The 12,988-nt window shown below is 44.0% G+C and overlaps 2 protein-coding genes across 3 annotated transcripts in view; both read right to left on the bottom strand.

Moving 5' to 3' along the window:
• The window catches only part of LOC138245650 (UDP-glucose 6-dehydrogenase-like), a 111,418-nt gene extending 105,473 nt beyond the window's left edge, over positions 1 to 5,945 (bottom strand). Inside the window, exon 1 of the mRNA XM_069199397.1 lies at positions 5,659 to 5,945. The gene's annotated coding sequence lies outside the window, so the exon portion shown is untranslated. The remainder of the gene's footprint in view (positions 1 to 5,658) is intronic.
• A 2,477-nt stretch (positions 5,946 to 8,422) lies between these two features.
• The window catches only part of WDR55 (WD repeat domain 55), a 219,813-nt gene continuing 215,247 nt past the window's right edge, over positions 8,423 to 12,988 (bottom strand). For both annotated transcript variants that reach the window (XM_069199396.1, XM_069199395.1), the window contains one exon: positions 8,423 to 9,355. In XM_069199396.1, the coding sequence (XP_069055497.1) occupies positions 9,004 to 9,355 (352 nt within the window). In that variant the 3' untranslated portion in view covers positions 8,423 to 9,003. The remainder of the gene's footprint in view (positions 9,356 to 12,988) is intronic.

The raw sequence follows: 12,988 nt of genomic DNA, 5'->3' as shown, positions 1-12,988 counted from the left end.
AACCCCCGGATTCCAGTTCGGGAAGATAGTCTTAAACCAGGTTCCGGACCGGCATCAGAGGTTCATCCTTACTGTCCCATTAAGTGTGCAAACATGGGACACATGTAGCAGGGCCAATTACTGTCAATAAGGTCTTCGCCTTGAGAAGCATCAGCATGTTGGCTGGCACTTTTTTGGCCGCAGCCTATCAGACAGCACAGCTGTTCAATTTGCTGAAGACATCTTGGTGACATACAGAAAGCTTCCCTGAAATATATTCTGCCTGTTGCTTACCATTGGCATTGTGGTTTGTAACCCACATTTTCTGGCTTTCTATTTACTGGCATAATTTGTTTTAGGCTGTCCAGCATGAGTTTGTCCCTCTCAAGGTAGGCTGTCCAGCACAAGATCATCCCTTTCAATGAGCAAAGCACTTTCACACCCCAGCTTCCTTGTATTCTTCCACGTGTGCTCCTTTCTGTAAACAGGCTTGTAAATCATGCTCTTACCTTGATACATTTCCTGTGCAGATTAAAGACAGGGGCCAAATGTCAGGCTGTGTCTTCCAAGGGTGCTTAATGCTTACTTTTCTTTCTCTAGCTTTAAAGTGAGAGGATTTATGTGACACTTTTGCTAGATACTGGGGCCAGGAGCGGATTTGTCCTAGCACACTACAATATTAAAATGAACCCTGTAAGTAATTCAGAATATATTAGAACTAGGAATGCACAAATGAAGCACATTTTTTTAAAATTCTGAATTGTGTTGGAAACTAATGCTTTTGTATGATCAAAGCAATACACTAGGTGGTACCATTTCCACACAATATTGTTTGGGCACTAGTTAGTTTTATTAGTAAACCTATATTTCTGTGCAAAATGTAATGGTCATTTCCAATTAAAATGAGTTGTCTGTAATGGCAGTGTGCTATCACACTATGCATTTCCACTTTATGCTTCTGTACTCCACTCTTCACCACTCCACTTTACATCACTTCACTCTATGCCTCTCTACTCCACTCTACCCTATGTCAATACACTCTTATCCAAACCACTGTATTCTTCGTCACTGCACTCCACACTACTCCAGTTTAGGCCACTTCAATCTACTGTGCACAACTCCACTCTATGACACTCCACTCTCTGCAACACTGCACTCTACACCACTGCTCACTGCACTCTACTCTTTATCACTCTAATCTCCGCCACTGCACTCTACAGCACTATATTCTACTCTGCACCACTCTAAGCCACTTAGCTTTATGCCACTGCTCTGCACCACTGCACTGTACGCCATGTTATTCTACTGTACTCTACACCACTGCAGTCTACTGTGCAACACTCTGATCTCGCCACTTCATTCTACAATGCTGCATTGTACGTCGCTGAATTCAATGCCGCTGCACTCTACCCCACTATACTCTGCAACAATCTATGTCAATGCACTCTAAACCACTGTACTCTACGCCTCTCCACTGTACACCACTCTATGCGACTCCAATACAGGCCACTCTAAGCCACTACATTCTACGGCACTCTACTCCAATCCACTCCTCGCCATTCCACACTTTGACATTCCATGGCACTCCCTTCTAGGTCACTAACTTTTAGCCATGCTGAACAGCAGCCACATTGATGTACAACATGGTTAAAACGCATTGGCAAACCAATAGCACCTCCATATGCAAGACCTACTGCCTTTTCCACTGCTTACTTCACTCGAGCACAGCCTGGCTTAAGCTACCTTAAAATGTCATCAGTTTCCAATTAAGTAAGCTAGAATAATTTTAACATCTCAATATTCTTTGGTGGATATGAGTATGGGCCCAGAATTGGTGAAAATTATACACATGTATTTACAAAGAACGAGCTGTCAATGAAGATGCTGTTCAGGTCCCCACCTTTGGCCACCTCCTCGCTTGTAGGTTCATGGAGTACAAGTTGTCTAATTCAGCTCTGGATGCATGGCTTGTGAGGAACTTCATGTATATCCAATACACGGGACAGACTGCTTGGAACACGTCGATGGTAGTATGAGGAGTACACACACACACACACACACACGTTGCTCATGGACAAAATGTGCTAGGATAAGACACGCTGCCACAAAAGACATCACCTTTCAGGTTCCAAAATGCTAGTGGTCAAATTATTTCCCACGTCAGTTGTAACCTATCCATCCTATCTGTTTAGGTCAGGCCTGAGATGCACTTGCCTGCACAACATATTGCTACCTATTGTTTAAAATACACATAGAAAGGCTGTTGGCTCCTCCCAGAGGAATATTCCTCTCTTGGCAGTGTGGTGCATCCCTACTCATCTACTGGCAGTGTGGTATATCACTCCACCTCCTATGCAGAACTGGAATCGATGGGACTATTTTACATCTGAAAAGTACACCTGTTTGTCCAATTTAAATTCTTCACCTTCATACATGCACTGCATACAGGAAACATGTTTTTCACCACTGCAGCAGTGTTTAAAGGCGCCAACCACAAAGTGGTCAAAGTAATCTCAAAACCCAAGCTGACATCATCAAGCAAAGCAACATTCTAGAATGCCTATTGTTGGTGAACATTAAAGATGTAGGACTAGATGAAAGTAATTGGGTTTTCTTTCTCTAAACTTCATAGCCCCCATAATATTTTAGTCAGGAAGCAAAACTCAAACTAGATTTATCAGCTAATTGTGCGGCTGCAGATTATTTTGCAGAAGTATGGATTTGCCCTGTTTACCACAATCTATCATCTGCTACGAAATCTGCAGATTTCAACAAAAAAAACAGTTTCTGGCTCAAACGATTTAAAAGCTTCTGAAATGCACTGACAGGTGTTGCTGCTCAGTGGAAGGCCCTTTGCAAAGCTTGACAGGTCACCTTTATGTTGCTTCCTGCTGTACGTTTGTGTTAAACTGGTATTAATGAGGTGCAACCAATGCCCAGGCAATACTAAGAAGAGTAAAAATGACAAAATAATGAGGTAATACTATTATAAAATGTGCCGTATCATGCCGCATAGTTTGTCTTTTCTTGCTGCGTAATTTACTCAACCCTGCCACAATCTGGCCCTCACCTGCTTATTGGCTTTGTCACTGCTTGTTTTTCTTTGCACCGAGATACTTGTAGTTTTTTTTTGTTTTAGTGAAAAAATGCAGGACATTTACTTATACGCAATAATACAATACATTCTGTGACTCCGACGTCCCCTTTTAACGCTTCATCAGTGGTAGGAAGCACTATATGAATGAAATTTACAAATACAAGATTATGGCGTACACTAAGGACTTCTGTTTACAGTTTTTCTCTGCATTTCATCCCCATACAGTCCAGATGCTCATTTATCACTGTGCCCCTGGTGTGTCCGTGTATTCGCGGAGTGCACGTATCTGGAACTCTGTGTGGGCCTTGCTGAATTGGGTTGGGTCCCTTCCAAAATCCAGGCCCTTAGAAATAAGAGCCCTATTGTTCCCAAAAGTAAACACACGCAGTGGTCTGCCGGGGGCGCGCCTGGTACTTTCCTGAAGCCCACCCCCAGACATCCAACTCACCTCCCTCCATCCTAGGGTCTCGTTGCCACGTTGAGTTAAGGAGATTCGTTCAGTCTCCGGTACTGGGGGCTAGCTGGGGTTGTCTCGGAAGAGGAATGACTGGACACTCCCATCACGGAGAGTAATAGCAGTCGGCGGAGCTGCTGACACTCCTCAGCACTCATACTTTTAAGGGGGGCTGCTAGCACTCTGCTCAGCAGGGCAGCTATACTTTTAATGGGGGGGGACTACTAGCACTCCTCAGCAGGGCAGCTATACTTTTAATGGGAGACTGCTAGCACTATTCGCTCACCAGAGCAGGTATAATTTTAACCAGTGCTTAATTTGTGCTTGTTGTTTGCGGTGCGGAGCACCGGCACTTAGTTTTGAGGGACGGCACTTATTTTTCTGCCTCCAGCTTTTACTGCGAGCAAAAGACACACGGGAAAGACGGAGGAAGGGAAAAACGAAAAATCGTCACAATGGGAGGCAACGGGAAGCTGCAAGAGTGAGCTGAAGGGGCAGGGAGTAGCTTTAAATGAATTGAAGAGGCCCGAGATGATTTAAGAATTACGCTGCACCAGAATTTCGTGTTCGCACTTTTAATTGAAGCACCCAGGTGTTTAAGACGCCGGCACGTTTTTATTTACAAATTAACCACTGCTTTTAAAGGGGGCTGCTAGCACCATTCGCTGAGCAGGGCAGCTATACTTAAATTTGGGGGACTGCTAGCACCCCTTAGCAGGCCAGCTAGACTGGTACTGGGGGAGTACTAGCACTGCTTAGCATAACTGCTATTCTTTTAGTGGGAGAGCATCAGCATTCCTCAGCAGGGCTATTATACTTTTAATATAAGAGGAAAGTGCCAACACTCCTTAGCAGGGCTACTGAACTTTGCAATGGAAGAGCATCACCATTTCTCAGCAGGACTGTTATACTTTCAACAGGAGAGTACCAGCACGCCTCAGCATGGCTACTAGTTTTTAATGGAAGAGTATTGGCATTTGTTAGCAGGACTGCTATGCTTTCACTGGTAGAGTATCAACACTCCTCACGGCTGTTATACCTATGAAGGGAGTACCAGCACTCAGCAGGGATTCTATACTTTTGGTAGTGCCCTCCTCGGCGGCGCTGGTTTATTTTTAAGTTGAATGTGACCGCTACAAAGTTACCAGAATACTAGTGCATCGAAGGATGATCAGCTTCTGTAGGACAGTGCCAGGGTGAATACTGTTACTGGGACAGTAACGGTGCTTATGGGCAGTAGTGTCATTCTGTTACTGGATCAGTACCAGTGCTGTGTAATTGGGGAGATACATTTATACGGGGCAGTACCGGGGCTCTACGCGGTTACTGGGACAGTACAAGGGCTTCTGGCAAGAGGTGCCTGACTTGCTCCTATTGGGACAGTTCTATAGTTTTTCTAAGGCGGTACTACACTCACTCCCATGACAGAACCCGGCACCTTTCAAAATAGCTGCTTTTATTTTCTTTATGCGGAAAGTATTGGCGCTTCCTACAATTTGACGTCCGTCGCTGTTGATTTTTAAAACGGACACAGTCCCAACAAATAGTCCCCCCGGCCAGCGGAGGGATCAGCCCCGGTGCCGGGCACACATCTTGCTTCCATCAAGCCCGGCCTCGGCATTCCCGAGCGGCAATAATGAGCATTTAAGGTTTCAGGAATGCGCCCCTGCTGCCGCCCCTTCTACCCGGGGAATCAAAGGGATGGCGCAATCCCTGCAGAATGAATGTATGAATCAGGGAGCCGCTCAGCACGAAGCTCCGGCAAGGAGCTGTGAAGTGTGGGGGAATAAACGCCGCGCTCTTTAAACCTCTATAACAAATATACATCACTTGCAGAACATTTAGCAGATTCGATATTGTTAATTTCTGAGAACAAACGTCACGCCCTCTTGTAAAGACTGTCAGAAAGCACGCCTCAAAACAAATCCTAACAAACACACGTCTGATACTATGTTTCTCGTCCCACAATACACAATGTTCCAGAAGTAATATCTCAACCTAAGAAAAAATAATAAAAGTGCACTGAGAACAGTGCTTCTTTTGACATAACCTCCACATCTGGCCGGTGAGACCCCCTCCCTCCTCCTACCCTTGGGCAGGACTTGTTGAGTGAGGTCTCTGTTCTTACCTTGTGTGACGGGGTTCTGTGCAAGGACGAGGCAACCCCAGGCCGCGGTACGAGGAGAGGTCCTTGGGGCCTAGGCACCACTGGTCCTTAGGGAAGGACTGGGAGGTCTACTCGGTGACGGCAGTTCACTGCCTGAGGGGACGCCTGGACCTGGCCTGTGCGCTGCAGCTCAGCGCGGGTTACGGATAACTTCCCCGCAGAACAATCTTCCCGCTGTCATGCGGCGCAATAACCCTCTTTTCCAAGACTCGAGCACTGCCCCCAGGTGAGCCGATCTTAGCCTGGCTTTTAAACGCCTCCTTCCCGGAACACACCCACCTAGCCATGCCATTGGCATGAAACAAGAATCGGGAAATGATGCCAGCGAAGCCCCCTCCCCTGGACACCCAGGCAGTCGGGCTCATTGTGAGCCCTGCTACTCTTTAACGTAAAGTAAACTTTTTTATCCCCTGGAACTCAAGGACTCCGTAACTAATGCCGGCAAATCCGTCTGGACTTATTGTCCGACATTATCAAAGACCAATCAACATCAAATCTCATTACGAAACAAACCTCTTGACTTCAGTTACTAGCAACGAGGCCTACCCCTTCAATGCTGACAGTGCGCCCTCGCTTTCAGGCCAGCATACAATCATAAAAACACGTATCTGATGGTGTTGGGCGTGGGCCTGGTTTGCAATTAAAAAAAAAACTTATATTTGAGGGTAAAAGTACCCTCACATAGAGGTGACTCTCTTCCTCTTCGAGTCCACCCTTACAATACCCTATTCACAATCTTCCATTTATCTATCTAATTTACAGATGAGCAGAGACATGCTTATAATTGCTCCGTATGGGGAGTGGGCATGACTCATGAGAGGCGAAGCCTTCAGTGGTTCATGATGACCTCCCTCCAATGGAAAATATTAGGTTATCATACTCTGCACACTTGCGTATATGGCTTATATTGCGAATTTCTTTCATGTTTTTTTTTTAAAATATATTTATCCAAATCTAGGATTCAAGAGATTAGAATTAAAATGATATATAGGAGATATTGTTACCACATGTTAACAGACTGTAATACGGAGGAAAGTCAATCACTTCAAGGGAACCCTCTTATAAGCTAGCCGGACACTGGTAGTGTCTCATCTGATGTCTTCTAGAATATTGAGTTATTAATTAGTCTAGAGGACTGCAAAAGACGAGGATACTAAGATACTCCAAAGTGATATGTCTGTACCATTACGACTCAAAAGCACAAAGGCCCTGAGGACGATCTAGGCATAGACTGCGGAGCGAAACATGCCGGCTATGATCTTCTTCTAAACACTAAAGTAAAGGGTTTTCTTTGATAACTTAATCTTCCTGTGGATCTCTAGTGGATAAATATACCTACACAGTGGACTCAAAATAAACCTGAGTTCTGTAACTACTAAGTAACCTGTGACCTGGACAGCTCCAGTCCAACTGGGGTTTCAGAGGCCTGGGTCTCGTGGAGACTCCATGCATGTGCATATATGGCGGTCACTGAAAAGTGATGTAATCACTGTGGGAAGTGAGTTACACAAACCTCAGGCTGTGGAAGCCACAATGAAACTGACCTCTAATTGTGGCTAAGTAAAATGTGGCACAAGGGTGAATCAGGTGGTCTGTCCCAGACACAAATTACTTATGACCACTCTTTTCCTAATTCTGTGGGCAACAATGACTGAATGAAGGCGGTCCCGTGTTATGACAGGTGCCAGGGTATAACCCTTGTTATGGTAACCTCTTGGCCACTTTGGATGTCCAGGCCGTGGAGTTCTGATCTGCACTCTATGCTCATACTCACATCTGTCTTCACAGTAGGTTTGTCTCATCCAGGGGGAGCCCCAGTATGCCATCAACAGTAATTGCTATCTTGACACCTCGGTGTTCCGTCTAGGTGTGTCAATCAGAAAAAGTCACTGTTTGCGCTGATGGTGTAGGCCATGGCAAAGTCTACAGGATGTGAAGGGGCCATCAGAGGGATTTGGCAGTGGATAGTGCGATGGGGGAAAAGTACACCCACGTTTTCTTCCCCTCCATGGGTTCTTCAGCTACTGGTTTTGCCCTCCTTATAACAGAACAGCAACTCATCGAAGCAGAACCAAACGCCCAACATTATATCAACACGGATGAAGTAATTACATAAAGACAGCAACACGAAGTTAGAAATATCAAAAGAGCCAAAAAGCTCAGTTTTTAATATTTTAATTTTGCTCTTTTTTTTCTTCTAAGAAACCTATGAAAAAATAAGCAAAGCCCGGAAGTGCTACAATGTTACCACATTATTCCAATTGACGAGAGTGTGTTTCAATCACACCTTTATAACCACACTCATTTTTTTGGTAGATTAGGTCGAGGAATTAGTTTGGAGTGTCCATCTTCTCCAGCTCCCTCGCCACATTTTACTCCTGGTCCAGTTAATGAGGGAACAGGGGAAATATTATCAACCGGGAAAAAGTCACACAAACACCACAGCTGACCAAAATACAAGGAAACTTTTCAAATCCTTGGCTTTCCCCATCTTGAGCCCCATATAATTGTTCTTAAGAAACTGTAAATCGTACAGATAAAAAGTAAAAGGTTGACTCGTGGTCTCAGCCGTTGTGTTGGTCTCCCATTACTGTACCTAGACTTGCCCCCAGGTCACCCACTCCAAGGCTGCTTTGGTTATGGGCGGGACAAGGTGATAAGATGGTGACACCTGGTGCCTTCCCTACAGTTTTTCTCTATTGTTCAACGGAAAGAGTAATAACAATCAGGTCTACACCATTTTATTGATCAAAAACACCAATGCAGCACATATTAAGGATATGAAGGGGCAGATAGGGAGAGAGACCTTGATTTCCATAATATGCATTCTAAAAAATATATCTCAGACAGGTAGAACTAATATTTTTTTTTTTTTAGAAAAAGGTAGTCAAAGGGAAGGTTCACGTAAAAAGAAGAGCAATTGGTAGGCGTGGCAGCAACATGAAGAGTGTGTGATGAAGCTGGTTCTTTGCATCATTCCTTTAGTGAAAGGAAGGGCCTACACTTTTTTGTTTTGTTGAATGTGCACCAAGCAGTAGAGCCCTCTGTAGCCATCTCCAGGGTAACAGCAACGCCCATTCTTCTCAGAAGAGAATCCACTCGCATTAGTCAGACTGGTGGCTTAGAGCCCATATGGGTGGTAGAGACTGAGCAGCTGGCAGTGCTGGAGTACAGTTAGGCTCTTCAACCTAAACCACTCATTCAGGGAAGTCAGGCCTCGCATTGGAGAGGCCGCCTTCCAGTTTTCCAGAGGCACCGCACTGCTCGCAAACCTTCCCATTCTCTCCATGGCAAGTCTACCTCTGTTCAGTCGCTATCACTGTCCTCACTGTCGCTCTGTTCCTCCTCACTTGCGCCATCTTCCTCGCCTTCCTGGCTCTTCTCTCCAGCCGATTCCTCTCTCAGGTCAGCAAAGAAGTCCTCACCACCTCCAAACGCCTTGCGGCTCAATGCCTTCAGCTGACGGCTCTTTTTGCGCTTCCGGTAGTCATCCACGAGCATGGCACTCAGAGGGGCGACATCCCAGAATTTCACCCGCTGATCGTGAGCACAACTGGCCAAGAAGCGTCCATTTGGGGACCGAGCCAGCTGCTCTATGGGCTCCCCTGGATGCTGCCCCACACTGCCGATAACCCGGTTGGGCAATATGTTAATGGCCCTGCGAAAACATGGAACAAAAAAAAAAATCACATTAAAAAACTTTTATTTTCTCACTTTATGATGGTTCTGGTTTAAAGAAAAACTAGAAAACAAGGTAAAATGCATTGCAGAGCATTTTCTGTTGTTTTTTAAAATGTTATTCAGAACAATCCCTATGTCAGTTATTTTCCACGGTTGCTATAAAATGAAGAACTGCTATCCTCATGGGTTCTTGGCACTGATGGGTGCACGAGTGCCTCAGTATGTAGCATCATCTGCAGTAAGATTTGCTCCATTAATGAATGTTTTTGCTATTGTATTACTAATGCGAGGAGCAATGGTCGGATCATACGCCCTCACCGCCACCACCAGCTGTCAGAGTACAAGTTTTCAGTGGTTGAGGGTTTTTTATGCAGTGCCTGGTGTGCTTTAGTCCTTTCCAAACATGCCAAAAGTAACTGTAAATGTTTGCAATTAACATATGGCCTAAGTGTGCACAAAACAAAAATGTATAATAGTATAAAATTATTAAAAATATAACCATTTTCTGGTGGAGGCCTAAGGTTTCTAGTGTGTTATAACTCCACGACCTCTAGGTTTGACTTCATTGTGTAACTCTGTATCCACTGAACTAGCTTACATAGTAGTTGATTTTTCTCTCCATCTCACGCTATACACAGGGAATCCAGGTGCGATTCAGAGGTGCACAGGGTCCTCCTGAAGTCACTAAATGGGCAACATTAAACACACGCTCCTCTGACTGTTAGTACTCAGGCTACGTCAGAGAGGAGGTGAGATGCCAAGTGGAGAACAAACTCCACTTAAAGAGTATTAACTACCAGATCTGTTGTAATGTATGGCCCCCGTTATTGGAACTGAGTTACAGTAGACAGTTCCGAGCCTCAAGTCGAGTCAAACAGGACTGTCTACTTGCCCAATTAATATTCCGCTCTACACAAATGACTTGTACAAATAAGTCTTAAAAGCCCCACCGACGGGCCCAGCATAGAAGGGTCAGTATCCAAGCTTTGCTCCACGCTGATGATTTCCTACCTTTCGCACCTGCCTCCCTCCTCAATCCTTCAGGCCCAATTAACAGCAATAGAAAAATATTGTTCAGCAAATGGACATAAGATAATCTATCTAAGAACAAAGACAATGGTCTTTAGGAAAACTTGACGGAAAGAAAAAGTGTTCACAATTGTGGGAGCAAAACGTGGAGTCAATGTCTTCCCCAGTCTGGGCATGACCATAACCACTAATCTAAGCTAAAGTTTACTAAAAGCCATCCTAAGGCTTGCCTGCTCACATGATGATTGTTTCTCACATTATATAGATGTGATGGCCAAAGCTAAGGTGGGAAGCAAAATAGCCAATGGAGCTGTGGGGCCTTGTTGACAGCACAGTCAAGGGTGGTTCCCATTAAATAAGTTTTAGAAAACATTGTTTAAGCTGCCTGTTGGTTTCTGAACCATAGCTTTGTAATCGGACGTTGGCTGCAGCTCCATTCTAGATAAAAGTTGCAGGTCACCCATGAAAAAACAGGTTGAAATGCTGGAAGTCAGACTGAAGAGATCTTATCGGCAAAGCCTGGAAGGAACACCTACTGCATTCTAAATCAAATTCTGGCCTGGAAGAGGTAAGCTCTATGGCCCAGTCTCATTTTTAATTTCGGCAATATTAATCAGTGTAATGCACAATAAAAAATTATTATGAAACCACAATTCAAGTCACCCAACATCAACAAAGTAACACCTGACTCCATAGATGACTTCTAACAGGAAGCCTGTCTGGCCTCAGACACCTGCAATATGCACAGTCGTATCTCACAGTTGTAACAAATCCCAACGAGAGAGGATGCCGTTTGCCAAGACGAGAAGTGGTGCTATCCAGGTAGGTATACTCCTTAATGAAAAGGAGGTAGGCCCATTCGGCCAACTGCTTGTGCAGTCTTAAGGAAGATTTGCTCCACTTCACTCAAACGCCCCATGTAGATGATGTAAGAAGAAAAATGATCTTGCATGCCATAACCAAAGGACAGCTAGAGATGAATGAACAGATAATGTTTTTCCTGCTCAGCAACATCTCAGAGGTAAGGACTACCCAAATGGGCAGATGCCTGATGAAAAACTGGACTACCAATGAAAATGCAATACTCACCAGAAATAAGTAATAATCAATAATAACACACAAAATTACTCCACAATGAGAATTGGCTAGTATGTATACGCAAAGACAATCCGAAGGCAAGATTTACAGTGCATTTCGCCTTTATGTGCTTCATGTTGCGAATCCTTTTTACACTGCTTGTTTATTTTATCTGCTTTGTACATGGAGACTTAAAGATCTAGACTCACGGTTTTAATGCACATTCTGTAATTACCTGAGCAGAACCAAAACTTGAACAAGGACAACCGGGGTCAATTATATCAGAGTAGCTTTAGGTATCAACACTATCCTGAAAGACTGAGATGTGCAGAAAGGAGACTGATCGGTTGCTGGTTGAGGATGCATTTATTTTAAAACTAACAAGCTGCAAAGTGGATGGGCAACTGGTATGTGGGGAAGCTCTTGGTCAAAAACACTAAGCGTGTGTACTAGATTTTGGCAAAAGTAAGAGTGATTTAGGCATAAGGGCATGCTGGGCTGGATGACGAACAGGAGGAAAGGTAGGAATGGGACATTTTTTGTCGCTAAAGTTCTATGGTGGTGACTCAGATATTGCTTCATAGGACATTAGCTAACTGTAGACTTGGTTTTTAACGAATAATAAAGCCCATGATCAGTGGGTACACTTTGTTGTTTTAGATGAATGAGTTTATGAATGTGGATTGACTAGGTCTCCTTGATATGAGACTATTTAGTGTATGTTTAGTTTACTTTCATTCATAAGCTGCAGGGAGAATTGGATTATTAAAAAATATATAATTAACTTAACCTACTACATACTTGCCTGTGATAACGATGCACCAAAATTAGATGGGATAAAGACTCCGTGCTTATTATTTGCGGACAACACTTTGCTATTATCCCAAACTGCTTCCGGCCTTATCAACTTACTTGCGAAGTTTACGTCTTTTTGTAAAGATCATGGCCTTGAAGTTAATTCTACGAAACCAAATACATGATCTTCGGTGACAAAAAATGTAAAGTAAGGAAGATAATTACAATGGAAGGGGAAGCTTTGGAGAGAGTCGCTGATTTTGATTACCTGGGGGTTAGACTAGAGGATACGCATAAATGGCAGGCCCAGCTATTAAAGGCTCATATGAGACTGAAACAGAACTCGGGGGGTGTCCTAAGATTTGCCAATAGATCTTCTACATTTGCAATCTCCCCTGCAATAGAAATATATTAAATACAAGCAAGATGGGGCGCCTTGTATGGAGCAGAGTTAAGGGGGCATGGCAACTTGAGGGACTTAGCGCTCACCGAAAATTCATTTAAAAGGCTTTGCTTAAAATACCCACTAGTTCTCCCACGTTGCCAATTTGGATGGATGTGAATTTAGATTCTATAGCTTATATAGCCGCTTTAAGACCAATATTGTATTGGATTCCGATTTGGTCTATGGATATATTCGTCCCTTTTAGGATATGGCTGAACATCTTGCTCAGCACAAATATAATATGGAAAATTCCATGGTGTAACC

Source organism: Pleurodeles waltl, chromosome 7 (assembly GCF_031143425.1).
Source record: "Pleurodeles waltl isolate 20211129_DDA chromosome 7, aPleWal1.hap1.20221129, whole genome shotgun sequence".
Classification (NCBI taxonomy): domain Eukaryota; kingdom Metazoa; phylum Chordata; class Amphibia; order Caudata; family Salamandridae; genus Pleurodeles; species Pleurodeles waltl.
Note: the sequence above shows the minus strand (reverse complement) of the source record. Positions and strands in the feature narration are given on the sequence as shown.